The 20039-nt window shown below is 33.1% G+C and overlaps 2 protein-coding genes across 2 annotated transcripts; one reads left to right on the top strand and one right to left on the bottom strand.

The window, feature by feature from the left end:
• Nucleotides 1–10930: 10930 nt before the first annotated feature.
• On the bottom strand, nucleotides 10931–13522 carry LOC115966253 (protein DMR6-LIKE OXYGENASE 2-like). The gene is made up of 4 exons (XM_031085506.1): nucleotides 13214–13522; nucleotides 12886–13121; nucleotides 12271–12598; nucleotides 10931–11226 (listed from the first exon to the last, which is right to left on the bottom strand). The coding sequence occupies exons 1-4, from the start codon at nucleotides 13490–13492 to the stop codon at nucleotides 10972–10974; spliced, it is 1098 nt and encodes a 365-aa protein (XP_030941366.1). The 5' UTR covers nucleotides 13493–13522; the 3' UTR covers nucleotides 10931–10971.
• Nucleotides 13523–19251: 5729 nt separating this feature from the next.
• LOC115966600 lies at nucleotides 19252–19674 on the top strand. Its single transcript, XM_031085804.1, has one exon. The coding sequence runs from the start codon at nucleotides 19252–19254 to the stop codon at nucleotides 19672–19674; it is 423 nt and encodes a 140-aa protein (XP_030941664.1).
• The last annotated feature ends 365 nt before the right edge of the window (nucleotides 19675–20039 follow it).

The following is a 20039-nucleotide window of genomic DNA, read 5'->3' as shown; positions in this document are numbered from 1 at the left end:
AATGAATAAGACATTCATTGAACATTAGGCATGTGTGTCGTGTGTGTGTATCAAATGTGGAATAGTCCTTAGTCTAGAGTCAAACTTCAATGATCAATTCAATCAAGTCATACACAACTAGTACTAAGTCAAGTGGTCTATCTCAATTATAAAAATGAACATATATGACCTCCCATAAGAAAATGATTACATATCTTTGAAGCTTTTCATTTGGTTTCTTTATGATTCATAATATTTGATCATTTTTTATCTTTACATCTCTTTTTGAGATCGATGCTTGAAATTTTTTATATTTCAATTTGATGAATAAGCCTTTAGCTTTTTGGGTATCATACATTTTTATAAAAGTCGCTTACCCTTTTTCCTAGTCGAATACTAGTATATGTGACGGTTTTTGCAGCTCATTATCTCTTTTCATTTTGAGATTTATGTTTGTTGAGCTTTTTAAGAAAAAACAAAAAATAAAAGAGTGAGAAGATATATAGGCACAAGTCTGCACATGTATCAAAACCAATATGACTATTGACTAATCATTCATGACAAGTTTGAAGATCGATTTACAACAATCACACATAGATGCCAGGATTTTTCCCACAAAGATAGATGTGCATACATAACAAGCTAACCTTATAAATGCACTAAGCCATTTGTACGGAGGTACTAGGCCAAACTCACATGTGATATGTGCTCAAACATATACGATCAAACTTTTTGAATTTTTCACTTTTTATGTGGTTTTGGATATTTACTCACACAAAACTAAAACATAAAAGTAAGATCAAAACAAAAACTATGCATATAAAGAAATGCAAGATGCATAAAATGCATGAAGATATGACATACAATGCATGAAGGGTCCTACAAAGATCGAAAGAATTAGATCAAAGACCAAAAGAGCAAAAGCTCAACCATAGGAATCCTTCCTCATCCAAATAGAACGATTGTTTGGAATGAGTGTCTCATGAGAAGTGAGACGAGAGTTGGAAGAAAGAGAACTGGAGATGCACATAGATAAGGAGTTAAGAGCATTAAACACTTTTTTTAATAACATGCTATTTTCACTCAAATTCGGTTTACGTTTTTTAGCACAACTTCCATGAAGCTCAAGTTTTTCTTTTCTTTTGATTCTTTTAAGAGTATGAAACTTAGAGTATTGAGGTCTTAAATGACCAAAGGCACCACAATGGTGACATACAATGTGTTTAGGTCCACTAGACTTTTTGGGAAGGGATCTAACAACATGTTTTTATTCTCTCTTAAACTTATGACATTGAGGTCTTATATGACCAATCACACCACAATAGTGGCAAATTGGAAGAAACTTAGATCCATCCAAAGCCTTAGGTTGAGACCTAAACGAAGGCTTTGACTTAACAGCCTTTATCTCCACCTTTTGATTTCTTTTATGTGGAGGAATGTACACCGATTTGTCTTTTGAGGTAGAACACACAATAGGCACAAGATCGGGTACCACAACATTTGTCTTCTCTAGCTTACCGTATTCCACTATAGCCCATAGCATCAACCAATATCAATTGGTCCCTTCTTAACTGCTTCCCAAGCACCAAAAAGCATTCTCACAAATATGGGTATGGTGAGAAAAGGATTTGACTAATGTACCTCTCAAGGATTTAACAATGGAGAGGTTGAGAGTAGAGGAATTTAGAAAATCAAAGGATGAAGATTGTGGATGAGTCAATCTTGTTTTTCTCTAAGGTTTCTCTCTTAAAATTCTCTCTGGAAGCCCTCTATATTTCGTGGGTATAAGGGGTATTTATACTGTGTGTGTTTAGAAAGCGAAGAGTCAGTTTTTCCCAAACAGAGTGGATTGGCGACTTGGCCTCGCCACTTGACTGAGTCGTGAGTCTAAGCCGTGAGTTAATTGAATGGCCAGATTGGACTTTTTGTCCTGTAGTGCATCAACTGGCGTGACTGTTCAGCTTCTCTGCATGCTTCACTCGTGTGCATCCTTTGGCGACTTGTAAGCCGCGAGCAAGCCGCGAGATCCAGAAGCGAGTCCCTTGCTGAGTGCATAATCTTGAGCTTTTCTTCACTCTCTCTCACACACTACCCTTACATGATTCCCACCTAAATACAGGGTTTCTAAATGCTAAATTACAAGCAAATTTTGCACGGAATAAAGCCAACAAGATGGTTGATTAAATTCAACCTTACATTGGATAAAAGAGAGGCTAATATTAGGTCTCACAGATAAATACATTAATAAGAATTATGAATGGTGGTTTCAAGCCAAGAACCTTACAATTAAATTGGCGCCTTTTCATGCACAAAGTGCTTGGAGATCTAAGGAGAAACAATTCAAATTATGGGGTTAAAAGAAAAAAGGAATATATGTGTAAATACAACATTAATTACATAGTAAATGTAGAATATATTGTAACAACATTTATTACCAAATATTAAATTCAACGAACATGAGAACAACATCCTTCTCAAAAAAAATAATAAGAAGAAGAAAAAAGAGAGAGAAAAACGTGGCAGTAGATCTTAAATTTTGGTCTAAATTTAATTTTCAACTCTCAAAAATTTGAAATTTCGTCCTTGAAAATGTTAGAAGTACTTATTCTTCATCCTATCGACTAATATATGTATATCGTATTAAGCTGAAATAGCTTAGAAGAAATTTTACCATAAAAAGATCGGAATTCGAAATTGGTGTCTTCTAAAATTTTGAGGAAATTGCAAATTAATTAATTTAAGAGAAAGAAATTGAATTTAAACCAAATTTGACAACATTTATTTATTATTATTATCAAACACTAAATTGAGAAATTGGCTTTGTAAACCAATCAACTAGCTCAGACCGTTTGGCTTTGTTCACTATCCAAATTTATTTCTCAGCTTGCCAGTTTGCTGCAATTCTAGAAATTCCTTATACGTTAATTATTTGAACATATGCAGGTGGATGAATTTCATTGTCAAGTCAACTAACTCTGGTGCTGGCCTAATTACTGTGTCTAGTGAGGGTCCATGTGGCAGAGCTATGGACATCCTTGTAGCTTTGTCATTCACAAGTGCTCGGTGTTCAATACTCTTGTACTTGCCGTTGCTCAAAATCTTGCAGAAAATATTGTATTTAGAAATTTTGATTATTTCAAAAAATTGTTCATTTAGACAAATATTCATTAGGCTTAAATGTGAAGAACATGATAAGTGAAAAAACTAATGCCAGTGATATTTAGATAATAAAAAAATTATATAATTACACACACAGATAAAGAAAAAAAGAAAAAGAAAAAGGCAGATCGACCCTCGTTTGTGTATCCGTTTCATTGTTGAGATCACCATCCCTATTTTTAATTTTGTTATATTTATAGGATTAGTTCTTCATTTTGGCTATTTAGGCAATTATGAAATTTCCATAATTTTTGTTTTACGGAAAAGGTCAACCCTTATGGATATGTTTGGTACGTACCCTATTCCCATCACCAACACCAACCCCACCCCCTTTTTTTTGTTCTAGTAATAAATGCATAACCAACCCTACTTACTGTTATGAACTAGGTTCTTAACATGGCTGACTCTTCCTTTAGGGTATTTAGACAATTGCTTTCTGTCCTATATCGCAGAATACAATATAAAGTTTTTCAGGAAGTGGTCCATATTTGGCTAAAAGGGAAAAAAAATACCTCTCTCTCTCTCTCTCAGTTCGTCTTGCAACGGATTAACATAATCCACTTACACATGCAATTTCACTCTATTTCTAAAATCTAAATTTGTTAACAAAACACCATTAAAGAACTATTAATCTTTCTTGCCCTCAAACTAATTCACACGTGTCACATTTAACATAAATAAGTTTAGGGTAATTTATACCTTTCATTACGAAATTTGGAGTAGGTTTGATTTTTTTCCTTTCAAATTTAAAGGGTTTTAATTAGTCCTTGAAATTATAAAATGTGAACAATTTTGTGTTTCTATTTATTTTTTTGTTTACATGACTAATGGAATGTTAAAATGACAAAGATATAAAAATGTACATAATCATAATCAAACACTCAAATTGACTTGAAGTTGTAAATATGACAAATATATAAAAATGTACATAATCATAACCAAACATTCAAATTGACACTCAAATTCAATTTCGACTTTGAAAACATGAGATTTTTTAAATAAAAAAAATATATATATTCCATCAGTCTAATTATAGATTTGGAACATGAAAACAAGATATTTCTACCAGATAGTGTTATTTATTTATTTTTATTAAATTGCTCCAGAGCAGTTGCATCATCAAAATCATTAATTGGTTGGCAAATTGTTCTTTGTCCATTATTATATCATTATTGGCCACCTATATAAGTTCATGTCTCTTTCTCGCAAAATAAAAAAGAATGAATATGTTCATATCTAGCTTCAGTGATGTCTTTTGTTTATCAATTTCTTCAAATATTCAACAGTGTAAGTCACAGTGTAAGTTCATGTCAACTTGACACTCAAATTAAATTTCGGCTTTGAAAACATGAGATTTAAAAATATATATATATATATATATTCCATTAGTCTAATTACAAATTTGGAACATGAAAACGAGATATTTCTACCAGATAGTGTTATTTTTTTATTTATTAAATTGCTCTAGAGCAGTTGCGTCATCAAAATCATTAATTGGTTGCCAAATTGCTGTTTGTCCATTATTATATCATTATCGGCCACCTATATAAGTCATATCTCTTTCTCGCAAAAGAAAAAAGAATTAATATGTTCATGTCTAGCTTCAGTGATGTCTTTTGTTTATCAATTTCTTCAACTATTCAACAGTGTAAGTTCATCTCAAATTGACACTCAAATTCAATTTCGACTTTGAAAACATGAGATTTTTTAAGTAAAAAAAAAAAAATATATATATATATATATATATATATATTCCATTAGTCTAATTACAGATTTGGAACATGAAAACAAAATATTTCTACTAGATAGTGTTATTTATTTATTTTTTATTAAATTGCTCCAGAGCAGTTGCATCATCAAAATCATTAATTGGTTGGCAAATTGCTGTTTGTCCATTATTATATCATTATCGGCCACTTAAATAAGTTCATGTCTCTTTCTCGCAAAAGAAAAAAGAATTATTATGTTCATGTCTAGCTTCAGTGATGTCTTTTGTTTATCAATTTCTTCAACTATTCAACAATGTAAGTCACAGTGTAAGTTTTTTTTTAGAACACTCACAACTTGCGGATGTAACTAGGGAACTACCAAGTATTAACGATGTAAGTCATAGTGTAAGTTTCTCTAAATTTACTACACATAAAATGGTTTAATTGAATATGTATTTTGGGTTCTAAAAAATCTGTATTGCCATATGATTCTTTGTGAACCATTTACTGTGTTCCAGAAAAGAAAGAAAGAAAGGAAAAAAAAAAAAAACAGAGCACTCACAACAGAAAAGAAAGGAACAATAGAAACAGAGTACTCACAATGGTGGAGCTTTAATGCGATTTGTACTCACAATAGAAACAGAGCACTCACAACACGTTAATGCGATTTTTTTTCTTTTTTGGCGGCAACCTAGAACAATGGTGGATGAGCAATGTAGAGAGTCAAATGGAGACAAACGGAGGGACAAAGGGCTTGAACACCAAATGTAGAGAGAGAGAGAGAGAGAGAGAGAGAGAGAGAAGTTTTCTTTTGTTGGGTTTAGAGATACATATTAAATACAATAAATAAGAGATAATTAATGAGATATTTGTAAGGATGTTAGCATTAATGAGTGTCTTTTTTTGACCGTTGGATCTACTTAAATCCAATGACTTAAAAAAGATGTAACTCTTTAGAGTTACACCAGGTATAACTTGAACCCATCTCTCTCTCTCTCTCTCTCTCTCTCTCTCTCTCTCTCTCTCTCTCTCTCTTCTCTCTCTCTCTCTCTCTCTCTCTCTCTCTCTCTCTCTCTCTATATATATATATATATATATATATATACATAAATTACTCATAAGTTTATTTCTTTTTTTTTTTGTGCGTATATAATGGACTTATATAAAATTGATCCAAAAAACTCTTTTATTTACTGCTGAGGCTATTATGTCATTAATTCCATTTTTAAATTTTTTATCAGCAATAAACAAAATATAACAAAAAATTTAAATGAATGATTGTACATTTCTAGACCCCTTAAAACACAACCAAATTAACCTAGTTAATTAGCCAAGTGATTACTTAGTCAAATTAGCAAATCTAGGTTAACACAAATATATCATATCATTGTAAAATGTGGAAAATAAAGAACACAACAATACGATAACCCAGGAAAACCAAACCGGTAAAAAACCTGGGAATGATTTAACCTAGCTATCCTTAAGGTAAACCGAATCCACTATGAAAGAATTGAAGTTTACATAATAGCGACTTAGACCACTAACATCCTATTGCTACTTTGAGTAGGAAACTTACTACCACGACCACATGATAACTCCGAGTTCACGGACTACTACTTTCTTGGATTCTCAGCAAACACAAGCACCCCAACTTGTATATCTTTAAGCTCTTGAAACAGCAACTGAATTGATCATCAAGTTCTTGGCATAATCTTGATTCTTGATAACCCTAAGTGTATGTGAAGGCAAACACCTCTAGATCTCATAGAAGATTTACACACAAAGCTTAAAGAGCATCCTCTAAACATGGCTAGGGTTTTCCCTTTTATACTTAAGACAAAACATAAAACCCTACACGTCAAACGAGCTTGGGCTGAGTTGGAAAATTCTGCAGAAAAACAATCTGCACGAGTTTCGATCGATCGAGCCTAATTTTCGATCGATCGAGCCAGGTAGATTTACACAGTAAATCCTATAGAACACTTAATTCCAACTTTACATATTAACACACTTTGAGCAAGTATAAAACTAGACTAAAAATGTTTTGATCACGGTTTGCCAACATTACAAATTGAAGTTCTAATGCATTAGTTCCTAATTCCTTAGAACCTAACAAACTCCCCCTTTGGCAATCCGTGACAAAACATAAACTTAAACAAAATGCTCAAAGTTACATAAAAATAGCCCATTACAAAAATATTGCCCATCATAACAAATTCAACCTAACTACCATCTATCAGTTGTAAGTGTAGACAGTAACACGACCTGAATCAACCTGTATATTCCTAAAACACTCAACAAACACAAAAACGCATGTGTGAAAAATACAAGTAACAGAAAATAAATCCTTGATTTCACATAACATAAACTACAAGACATATATCATGAATAACCTCATAAATATAAATCAATAATCAATGTAGCACAATGTGAAACAAGAAACATATAAAAATACATCATAGTAACTTCCCCTATCATGAACAACCCAATCAAAAACAAAAATACATCATGAGCCAAAAATGTAAATACAGAATGAAGCACCAAGATACAATCTAAAAGCTCCACAACTCCAAAACATCAAAAATCTCCCTCTAACAACAAAATCTCCCTACATGTGTACTCCCCCTTTTTGTGATAAATTGCCAAAGGGCAGTCACTCATCACCAAAAGAAGGTGGCGGAGGCGACCATCTAAAATGCTCCAAATCTGCTCGCAAGACATGAAGCTCATTAAGCAAGTCCACCAAAAGTTGACCATGAGCCGCTTGAACGGTCATGACAGTCTCCAACGTACGACGAATGTTTGAATCATCCGAAGTAAATGGTGGGGGAACAGCATCAACAACAGCAGTAGCAGGATCAACAGATGCCTCAGCAGAAGTATCACCTGTAGAGGAGGGAGGAGGAGGTGTGACACTGGAAGACTCAACCCTAGGGCATTTAGAGCTTGCTCTCATCTGAGTAGCCCTCTGCCTAAGAAAGGTGGTACTGATAGGAGCAATGATATGAACAGGTTCAAGTGCCAAAAACTCATCTAATCCTAGATGTAACAAAATCCGGTGAATAAAGCCGGGAAAGAAAAGAGCATAAGCAGTAGAACTACTCCTATGAACCTCAATCAAGGAACAAATAAAAAGATTAGGAAAGCATATAGGAGCTTCTATGATAAGGGCATACAAAAATGCATATCTCTCCAAAGGAATGGTGTGCAGATGAGAGATAGGCCAGATCAAATGGCAAGAAATCTGAAAGAAAAGATAGTAAATCTCGATCAACTCGTGAGAGGTGATCCGACAATCAAAACCCACTGGATAAAAGACACATCCGTGATTTGTTCAAGCCCTATGATTACAAATTGCTTATCTTCTAATTCTTTTTTTCTTTATGAATCAGGTGCAGAAGTACATTAAATGGAATTCACCTCCAATCAAATTCGATGCGTTTCATATGGCCATGTAAGAGCTCTGGGTATGCAGGGAGGTCTAAATTATTGGAAACTGTTCGAAATTTTGTGAACATATATCAACATCAAGTAAAAAGACTAATAACAAAAACCTAAAATTGTTTGAAGAAAAATTATATTTGATACCTTTATTTTTTAGTTTTTTAAATCTGTAATGAGGAGTCATATTATAACATTATTTGATTGCATGTTTCTCACCACTCAGATTCTTGTCACACACATAAAACTAATATATACTTTTACCATTGTTCATTGAGATAAAGGTCTATACATTGACACAATGTTTCTAGTAATGATATATGTGCAACCATAAAGAAGTAGAAAAGAAATGATACTTATTGTTTTTTAAGTCTTACTTGTTTGTTTTTACTTATGAATGATTACCTAATTAATTAATTACATAGCCAAGCTGGAAAAAGAAGAATTTAAAATCTGCCTTGCTTGACCGATTGAGATGCGATTTCTACAAATTTTAAATTAGGTCTAAAAGCCCGCAAAACGTTTTGGGTTTGAGCCCAATACTGCTAGGTATAAAAGCAAAATCCTAATACATGTTTTCCAAGACTTGTGAGTTACTCCTATGAGATCTATGAAATTCTGTAACCTTCTAACTTAACAAGAATTTATTGGAGATTAGATTGATATTGCATGAACCAATGGAGATAAGTTGTTGCAACAAGATCAACTACTGCTGATGATCTAAACTTTTGAGTGGTATCTCAAAGTCACAAATTGGAGTGTTTGTGTGCAACAAATTAAAATAGAAGAGTTCATGGATTCGGAGCTACGTGTGGTCACGTGAGTAAGTACTACAAGAGGTAGCATTAGATTTATGGAAAAATCTATTGTAAACACTTCCATTTTACTTAGTGAAATTGTTACCTTGTGAATTGTTTAGGTTAAATCATCCACAGGTTTTTTACCTTAAAACTAGATGGTTTTATTAGTTTTCCTGGGTCATCATATCGTTTGTCTTCTTTACTTTTCTGCTTTATGTGATATGATTGTTATTTGTGTTAATAAATTAGGTTAATCAATATGAGTGTTCAGGGGTCTAAATAACTAACACACCTAAAAGTATGCCATCATTCATCGATAAGGATCAAAGAGAACTTCAAATGAAAAAAAGTGATTTGAGTGTGATTGGTGACAACCCTAGATATAGAATGTGATCATGACATGGAATTTGAAAGATGAACATGGTGCTTGTGTGTGACTGGTGTTAATCATATATTTAACTTAGGATCGTGATGAAGAAAATTATAATAACTTATTCCAATAAGTTGATAGGAATTTAAGATTCAACTTAGTGAAATGCATGGGCAAGTGAAAAGCAATTAAGAACATTCAAGAACATGTGAAGAATATAGTAACAACTAGCATGATTTGAGTGCATGTTTAAATAGACATTGAAAGGGGTTTTATAATTTTCTCTATTATTAAAGATTAGTTAGTTGGCATCTTAGGTGAAATTAATATTAATATTTAAATTGCACCATTATATATATGTGGGGGGGGGGGGGCAAGGACCGGGTTACCCAATCCAAAGATAAACCTACCAACCCAATCGAATAAACGCAATCAGACTCTGAGGATCACACTTACCCAAGGAGGACTAAGAGACCAAATGGCAGCTGGCACCTCGAAAAGCTAAGGATAAGGGAGTAGATGACAAAGAAAGAGTACAAGACATATAGGGGTGGAGGAAGGAAGTTTCCTAAAGGAGACACCTCCCACCTTCACATTCAATACTCCGCACCAATTTAGCTATCTGCATTAATGAGGAAATGATACCTAAACAGTAACTTCACAACTCATAGCTCTTTCTACCACCTCCAGAAGGGTCCTAATGGGACAAGCATCCAAATTGTTCCCCTGAGACTACAAATGGAGGGTTGAGATGCAGTGGTAGGGGTTATATAAGGCAAGGAACTCCCCTGAAAAGGGGGATGCACATCTAACACAGAAAAAGAGAAAGGAAGAGTAAACTGAAACTCATTGTAAAAGGATCAGCATTGACTTTTAATGAATAATGCCTCCTTAGACTTGCCCCAGGAAGATTTTATGCAAAATTTGCATCTCTTGCACTTATATTAATAGCGCTAGCCCAATTATTCTCAAGTCAATATTTGCTCTACATTGTAGTTGGCTTATAGAATTCATTCTTTTACAAATATATTATTTTGGGCTTGTTGTACTGGGTCAACTGCTTTAAGTGGGCTTGGGCCACAATCTTAGTCCTTACAATGTCTATAAATATGACATTTATTACATAAATACAAAATAAATAGAAACAACATTTATTACCAAATATTAAATCTAATAAACATGAGAATTGAGAATAACATGGCTGAAAATCTTAAATTTGGCCGAAGTTTAATTTTCAACTCTCAAAAATTTAAAATTAGAAATTTTGTCCTTGAAAATTTTAGTACTTATTCTTCTTATCTACCAATATATATATGTATCATACTAAGCTGAAATAGCTTAGAAGAAATTTTACCATAAAAATGTAGGAATTCAAAATTGGTGTCTCCATAAAATTTTAAGGACGAAATTGTAATTTAATTAATTTAAGAGAGAGAGATTGAATTTAAACCAAATTTGACAGCATTTATTTAAACTAAATTGAGAAATTGGTTTTGTAAACCAATCAACTAGCTCAGAATGCTTTGCATTGTTCACTATTCAATCGGAATTTAGATCTCAGCTTGCCAGTTTGCTGCAATTCCAAAAATTCCCTATACGTCATTTCAACATACATTAGGGGATGACTTTCATTGTCCGCTAACTCTGGTGCTGGCCTTATAACTGTGTCTAGTGATGGTCCATGTGCCAGAGCTATGGACATCCTTGTAGCTTTGTTATTCACAAGTGCCCGGTGTGCAATACTCTTGTACTTGCCATTGCTCAAAATCTTGCAGGGAAACATTATATTTAGAAAATTTTGATTAATTCAAAACAAATTTCATTTAGTTAAATATTCATTAGGCTTGTATGTCAAGAACATGATAAGTGAAAACCATAAAGCCAATGATATTTAAATAATTGCACTATGTCCCAAATGGAAGAAAACCATATAATTTTAATTTTGTGTGTTCTTAGTCCTTAAAAAAAAAAAAAAAAAAAAAAAAAAAAAACTCTCTCTCTCTCTAAAGCAACATTTGTTATCAAGTCATCATCAAAGCACTATTTTTCTCTCTTACCTTTAAATTTATGCTCACATGTCACTTGTCACATTTAACATAAATAAGTTTAGGGGAATTTCTAATTTCCATTATGAAATTTGGTGTAAGTTTGATTATGTAATCCTTCAAATTTTACGGTTTTTTATTTAATCATTGAAATTATACAAAGTGGACAATTTTGTTTCTTCATTTATTTTTCTGCTTATGTGACTAATGGAATGTTGAGAAACCCATATTTACAAGACTAAAATCAAACCAACCACAGGTTTAAGAGTGCACAAATTAAGTAACAAACATTAATAGACCTCATAAACGAAAGAACAAAATTACTCCCCCCACCCCTCTCTTTTTCTAAACATTCAAGGATCAAATTCGAACTTTTGAACAACAAAATCGTACTTATCCTAAATTGTTGAAACCAAAAATATAATTATTCATATGTTTATTTTTTTTTGGGTATGTAATGGACTCATATAAAATTGATCTAAAAAAATCTTTTATTAATGTGATTATAAGTGAATCCATCTTTACTTATTAATGTTAAGGCTATTGCATGATCAATAGTATTAGCAATAAACCAAATTTTTTTTTTTATGTGAATGAAAAATATTTTATCATCTTAAACCTAAAATTGTGTATCAGACCGATCTTACTAGTTAACTTTAGCTGGCACAGTTGTTTCACAGAAAAAAGTAATTGAGAAAGATAATGAGGAGATGAATAACACATGGGGACAAGTAAAAATGGAGTTCCAGAAGCATGACAAAATGTACCTCCAAGTGATCAGCAACTTGTACAAAGAGTGCATTGGGATGGATATTGACATTAAACCATTTTTCTTTATGCTTTACTTGAAGGCCAGAGACGCCATTGTTTACCAAAATGGTTAACAGACCATGGTCATAGTGAGAGGGGATGCCAATTGCTTTCTCTGGCTCTGGACATGCTGGATAATAGTTGGCAGCGAGCAATTGTAAACCCAACTCGAAATTGGCGGCCTTGTCTATGTAGCTCTCTTCTAACCCCAAGCTCTTTGAAATAGCTTTCAGTAATACTGTTACTACTTCCTGGTTTCTTTTGCTGAACTCCAATGCAATCTCACTGTGTCAACAAAAACATAAATAAACCATTCATTATGAATTGCATGGGCCATGACCTGATTCTTAATATTGAAATTTTAGTTGAAAAATAAATTTATCATAATTAAAAGAAGGAAAATTCTTAGTTCACATTATATTAAGCAATGTAAGAATAACATTGTAGATTGAACAAATTGCACACAATGTTGTATATATTTGCAAAAAGTTCTTAACACTTTAGAACTGGATTTCTATTCATAATATGTTATATGATTTAGGATGTTAAATCTGAAATGAAAAGAAATGTACCTGAACCCCGCAGGTTTGTTGGGTGAATGAAATTCAGGATGCGTGACGCACTTGAGAAAATCTCTCCATAAGTTTGCTTTATTTATTGAAGGATTAAAGCCTGTACCACACCTGATTGGATCCATGACATGGTTTCCTTGATACTCTTTCTTCTCCTCCTCTGGCAAGTCGAAAAATTCTTGAAACGACGCTATCATTGCCTTCGTCAGGCTCTCCGACACACCATGATTAATCACCTAAGACCCTCATCAAATCTTAGTCACAAGCAAAAACTATAAACACGTAAAACAAATTTTAGTTATATGCATATAAGATAAACTGTACGTACCATGAAGCAGCCCCAGTCTGAGCAGGCTTTGGTGAGTTGATGGATGACTTGGGACTGTTCTTCAGGGGTACTAGAAACAAGAAGAGAGATGTCGATAATGGGGATTGAATCATCTGGATCATCGGATATTGGTTCATCATGGAGATTATGAGTGAAGGTGTAAAACGAAGGGATCAGGGAGGAGAAGTCAGTTGATTCAACTAGTGCTTTCACACTCGTTACCTTAGGTGGATGAACAAGTGATGCCTTTAAGGTATCAAGTGGAATTGATGAAGCCATGGATAATGAGAAACGAGGAGAACACAAGAGATAGAGAGAGCAGCTGAGTAGCCTTATGTTACTGATAAGCTATATATAACAAAAAAAAGTGTATAATATATTTTTGATAAGATATTAAATATATATTTTAAAATAAATTATTGGTCAGGTGTTCACATCAACACCTTTTTTTTTTTGAGGAAGCACATGAACACCTTGAGTTGGGGGGGAATATATATGTGTATATATATATATATATATATAAATATATTTGAACCTATGAGATTTTGCTCACCATTGGCATATAGTTTATATATATATATATATATACACACATAGAGCCGCCCTTGAATTCAGGGTGTTCATGTGCTTCCTCAAAAAGAAAAAAGGGTGTTCACCATTGAATATTGCTCACCATTGATTTTGCTTAAAAAATAAAAATCTTGCTTACCATTGATTTTGCTCACCATATATATACCCTAAAAAAATAAATATAAAAATTAAATTAATATGAGTTGTTCACCACCCTTAAAAAAAAATCTTGAACACCCAAAAAAAAATTTGAACCAATGAGATTTTGCTCACCATTGGCATAGTTTGTATATGTGAGAGACTTTTAAAGTAGAGAGGAAAAATTTCTGAACTATCACAAGTTGACATATCATACTACCAAATCCACAAAATACGGCCAATTACAAAGCATCACGTACTACAACTAGTTTCTACCATCACCATTCAGGAACCAATAGAAATTTGCCAAATGTCATGAAATAAAAACATAAAATAAAATAAAAATGCAAAATGCACATGTAAGCAATGACATATGCCACACATCAACATGTGTAAGCAATGACATCCGACACACGTAAGCGATGACATAAACGATCCAATCAATTGCTGACATGTGTCACCTTAAAAATCAAGACATTTTGGCCTATCAAACGATGCCATGTGTCTTGGAGAAAAAGTCTTAAAGCTCCTTCAATCAAACTGTGACACATGTCACCAATCAGACTTTGACACGTGTCGCTCACCTATACACACACCAAGACATCTTGGAACACACCAAGGCATCCATGCCACAAGCAGCATCAAAGAAGATTCAAAAGTACAAAAGTTTTGCTAGAATCAAGCCTTGAAGTCTCCAGGAACTTCAAGAACTTCAACCTCAAATACGACGAACATTTAAAGCAGAATCGTACAAACTACCTACCTAGATCTTAAAGTTTGATGAAATTAAGCCCAAAAGCCTTCAGAAACTTCAAGAAACCATAAATCAATGAAACTCTATGAATTCAAGGCCCAAAAACTCAGAAGAACTTTTGCCATAAACCTTCGAATATGAAGAACATTTGAAGAGAAATCATCCAAATCATCTTCTTAGATCTCAAAGTTCACTGGAATCAAGCTCAAAAGCCTCTAGAAAATTCAAGAAACAACAAATTAGTGAAGCTCTACGAATTCAAGCCTCTAAAGTACCGAAGAATTTCCACCACAAACCTTCGAAGACGAAGAACGCACGAAGAACATGAAGGTCTAACAAGCTCATAACCAGAGATTCATTATAATTATGTTTCAAAGGTCTTTGATCCATTCTTCAGCCAAATTGAAGTATATTCAGTGTTTGAATCAAAAATCACATTACCACGATTCTAATCAACAAATCTTTCAAGGAAATCGAATCAGAGAATTGCTCTTTTATAATCACAGAGAATTGTACCACACATTCATCAATACAAATTCACATTTGTAAAACTATTTTACTTGTTTGACTTTATTTCAAACTCGGAACTTAGTCGTCCACACACATATCTAAAAAGCATATATGACTACTATGGGGGTATGGGCCTAAAGGGATTTGGACATCCCATCCGCAAGGGTTCGAACCCAAATGGCCTAGAATAGCTTGCATAATTGAGGCCCAGGATCATTGGGCTAAAACCATCCCATTAAGATGTGCGCAAAGATCGGGCCACAATGATTGGTAAAGCCATATTAACTGGGGTCGTGTCCGGCCGAGCATAGGTATTGACTGCTGGGCCTACTAAGAAAATAAGGGTGGTTTGGTTCGCTGGCGGAACGTTAAATAATGCCTTTGGAGAATTTGCCATCAAGCACTAGATGGCATTTGGAACAAGTTACGAGGGAATCCTCTAAAGTCATAAGGATCCCTAGGGATTTACCTGGACATGGGAGGATGTGTATAGTAGGAAAATAATGATAACCCAACCCACTAACCCAATACTATAAAATGGGGAAGAGGCAAAGGGTTAAGGGGAATTTTGGTTGGAGGGTGAGAAGAAGGAACAAAGAGAGTGGGTGAGAAAAGCGAGAGGGAAACACTTGGGAACTGAGGGAAGGCAGGGGGAGGATCTCATATTAGGGCTAATAGAGGATGAACCAGACTAAGTTGAGAGCCCCATTAGTAGGATTGAAATATAGCCCACGTACAAATTAATTGGGGGCCCAATTACTGTCTTACTAACAGTGGTATTTGGTGCCCACAACTACAATAAATTTCTTTGTGTAAGCAAACGGATTATTAACATGTCTATTTTATTTTATTTAAAATATGCGTTACAACTCATAATTGAGTATTTATTAATCTTTAGCATGTGCGCTTAAGGCACATCTTAACATGATTATATTATAAAAAAATTAAGTCAAATTGTACGCATATCGTATAACATATAATAAAAGTTGGGCTTAGAAGTCGTGGTAGTGCCAAATAGCTTCATCAAATTGTAAAAAAAAAATTAGATTTAATAATATATATGTAATTTTTCTTCTCCAATAATTTCTAAGTTGATAAAAATCTTAATTTGATTAAAATCCAAATTATTCATCTAATCCTTTTCTATTTATAATATTTAAGTTGAAAAAAATTTTAATTAAAAAAAAACAGCAACAAAAAAATCTTACACGTTAATCTTACAAATTTTAGATTTAGATTATTTAAAAAATAGTTATAATCACAGAAATTTTATTAAATTTAGTAAAAATAGATATAATTTTTCTTTTTGTATAATTTCCAAGTTGATAAAAATCGTAATTTGATTATTGATAGGCCAAAAACGTATTGACCCCTTGTGATAAATTAATTAGCCAAGTTTATTAATTAATCAAATTAACATGCAATGAACGTGATAGAACAAAAAATTCACCAATTAAACTAAGTATGCAGTGGAAATTAAATTGATACGATGATTTGTTTACGAATGGGGAAAACCTACACGACAAAAATCCCACCGGGTGATTTTAAGGTCACCACTCCCGAGAACCCACTATTATCAAAACAAGTGGTTACAAGTAAAGGAATCTCAATACCTTATACCAACCTACAGTTGAACCCTTACCCCAATACCTAATTGGACTTATTCCGTAGTGACATTCTCTCATTTTCAATGCACGACTCTCAGTACATGACTAACCAATTACGCGGATTTCAGTACGCGACTTCAATCACCAACTAGAGAAGGTTGTTGGTTGCAAAATTTTTTAGTTCATCACACGATGAAGATCAAGAAGCTCCTTGGTTACAAAACTCTATGGTGTACAAACATAGCAGCTTCTTCACAAGAAAGATGAACTAGAGCAAATTTTGTCTTTGATCACAATTTGCTTGAACAAAACTTTACTTAACACTTGTACAACTTGTGTCACCTTTGATGACCCTTAAGATAATTCTTATATATGTATAGGGTTGTGAGAAAAAAAAATTCAAACATATAATCACGGATTGGATGAAAAATAGACTCGAAAATCTGAGTTTCATAAACCTCGACAAATACCTTATCTATCGAGCCACAGGATTTAGACAACTCTAATTCTCAATAGATGCTAGTTGTCGAGATTTAATGAACAACACTTTTCACACTTGATTCTTGGACAAACTTACATGATTTTAATACTTGAACTTGAAACATTGTTTCTTAAAGCATTAAACACATCCTAGATCTACCCAATTACAAGTAAAGTGCGTTTTGTCAAATGATTAGCCAATTACATCAAATAGTGACATATGTTCCTAACATGTGAAACACATATATCCTAACAATTATAATCCAAATTCTTCATCTACTTATTTCCTTATTATAATATATAAATTGAAAAAAAATCTTAATTAAAAAAAAAAAACAGCAACAAAAAAATCTTAAACCCTAATGTTTAATAACAAAAACAAAAGCACACGTAAAAAGAGGAAGTAGTACATGTTTTTTTTTTTTTTTTTAATTATAATATAATGATAATTAATGATTAATAACATATTTTAATACACGGTTTTTTTTTTTTTTTTTTTTTTTTTTTGAGAAGTAGTACACAACTACATGTTTTAGATTTTTTTTTTTTTTTAACTAGGCATAATTTTTTTTTTCTTATCTTCTTATCCTATAATTATATTACTACACGTAAAAATAAAATAGCAAATAAAAAACCATATAATACTACATGAAAAAAGAAAACAGCAACCTAATAGCAACATAGTACGCTTGAAAAAGTCTTTTATAAAAATCTATTCAACTAACAATAGACTAATATTAGACTTTTTGTTTATATCAACTTCTTCAATGTGAACTATAGATATATCTCAAATAATCCATAATGAATACCTACAATACAATTCTTTTTCTCTATTCTTCTCCCTACAACCTCTATTCTTCTCTTCTTCTACCTACAACCTTGCAAGTATGTATTTACATATTTAAACTTTTACATTTACATTGCAATACAATATTTGAGTGTGGTACCCTAGAAGGTCTAGATACTAACGTAATTCAATTATAACTTAAATTCTATAATTTTTTTTTTTTATAAAAAATTTTAGATAATGCAATTCATATTTGATTTGGTGTTCTGAATTGATTATGCTGGTTATTTCCTCACTTATGGCAACATTAAAATAACTTATAGGTAAACTTTTATATTTACATTGTAGTTTAGAAACTCTAAATATTATATTTTTGTAATTTATGGAATTTGTTTTTGGTTATATATGCAAGAAATTTATATATGGTCACTACAACAAACTTGGGTTTTTTCAACATATTTATATCCATGGTCACTAAAAAATGTAGATAAAAGCTTAATTTTTTACGGTTGAGTACAACTATAGAGTAAAAATAAGGAAATTCATAAACTTATTTTTGCATTTGTTATAACTGTTGAAAAAAATATTAAAAAGTATTTTGTTTTAGTTTTTTTCTTCAGGCACCATAGTAAAAGGGGGTAAAAAAATATTAAAAAGAGAATAGTTTTATCAACAGCTTCATCAACTGTGGTTAAAATAAATTAATTTTTGTATCAACGGTTGTAAAATGTTGGAAATCAATAACACTCTATTGTATTGTATAAAAGCTCAATGTTAATTCTAATTAAATAACACAAGAAGAGAACCCATGAGTACTCGTGAGAGAAGCACTGAAGAGGAGGATACACTAGAACAAAGCACCAAGAAGTTTAAAGATGATCATTCAAAGGGTGAAGATTCGGGGAACGATCTTGGTAAGGATGATAGGTTTGTCCACCAACAAGGAAGTTACAAGGAAAGCCTGGTGGGAGCTATCCCGAGTGATTATGTACAAGCCTTTGGATTTGAATCTTCCATGGAAGAGGAAATAGAGTCTGATGAGGAAGAGGATATACTTTGCGAGGTTATGACTGCACTAAAGCTCCCTAAGGAGGAAAAATGCAGAATCAGAGAACCCTAGGGTCAGTCCATTATCGTGAAAACATTTGGGAGAAATGTAGGATACATGCACTTGTCATCTAAGCTGAGAACCATGTGGAAACCAGTTGGTAGAATGGACATCATTGACCTTGAACATGGTCATTTTTTGATTAAATTTGGGCTTAAATCCGACCTTGATGAGGTTTTGAAGGGCAAACCATGGTTTGTTGGTCAACAATTCCTAGCCATTAGACAATGGGAACCCGAATTCAAGGCTTCTAAAGTGTTGTGTTCCTCAGTTGCAATTTGGCTCAGATCCGATTTACCTATAGAATTTTATGAACCCACCATACTTAAAAAGATTGGAAGCACCATTGGACCTATGCTTAGGATTGACTCACATACGATCAATGGAGAGAGGGGGAGTTTTGCCAAAATTTGCATCCAAATTAACGTGGAGAAACCTCTAATCAAAACCATGAAGATTGGCAAGATGGCCCAAGTAGTGCTATACGAAGGCATTAACGATATATGATTTGCATGTGGTCGCATAGGACATAGGAATGAAGGTTGTCTGACGATTATTAAAAGGTCAGAAACACCATCTGAAGGTTTCGAGCACCAATCCCACAAAAAAAATTCTAATACTAAAAGCAAAAAGGATGACCTAGGCTTGACTAAGAGTGGGCCCAAGAAGCTGACCCAAGGTAGGAATTCACTCAACCTAGGTGAAGTGGATAGCATCAACAGTTAGGGTTTTGACATATGCCCCACTCACTCAAGGTATAACCCATCTGAAGGTAAGTTACCTCCTTTAAGCCAAAATTTCCATTTCGGAGCTGGGGTTGAAGGAAATGGAGACAGCAATGGGAAAATGGGCGATTTTTCTCAAAGGGAAAG

Source organism: Quercus lobata, chromosome 11 (assembly GCF_001633185.2).
Source record: "Quercus lobata isolate SW786 chromosome 11, ValleyOak3.0 Primary Assembly, whole genome shotgun sequence".
In the NCBI taxonomy this organism is placed as follows: Eukaryota; Viridiplantae; Streptophyta; class Magnoliopsida; order Fagales; family Fagaceae; genus Quercus; species Quercus lobata.
The sequence above is the reverse complement of the archived record's forward strand: the minus strand, read 5'-3'. Positions and strand labels throughout refer to the sequence as shown.

Bases quoted from the DNA above. Each gene is read 5' to 3' on its own strand.
- LOC115966600 (XM_031085804.1), top strand. From the start codon at position 19,252: ATGTGGAAACCAGTTGGTAGAATGGACATCATTGACCTTGAACATGGT.
- LOC115966253 (XM_031085506.1), bottom strand. From the start codon at position 13,492: ATGGCTTCATCAATTCCACTTGATACCTTAAAGGCATCACTTGTTCAT. The intron at 12,599-12,885 runs GTACATTTCTTT...TTGTTGACACAG, and splicing joins AACAAACCTGCGGGGTTCAG to TGAGATTGCATTGGAGTTCA. The intron at 11,227-12,270 runs GTACATTTTGTC...TTTCCCTGCAAG, and splicing joins AAGTTGCTGATCACTTGGAG to ATTTTGAGCAATGGCAAGTA.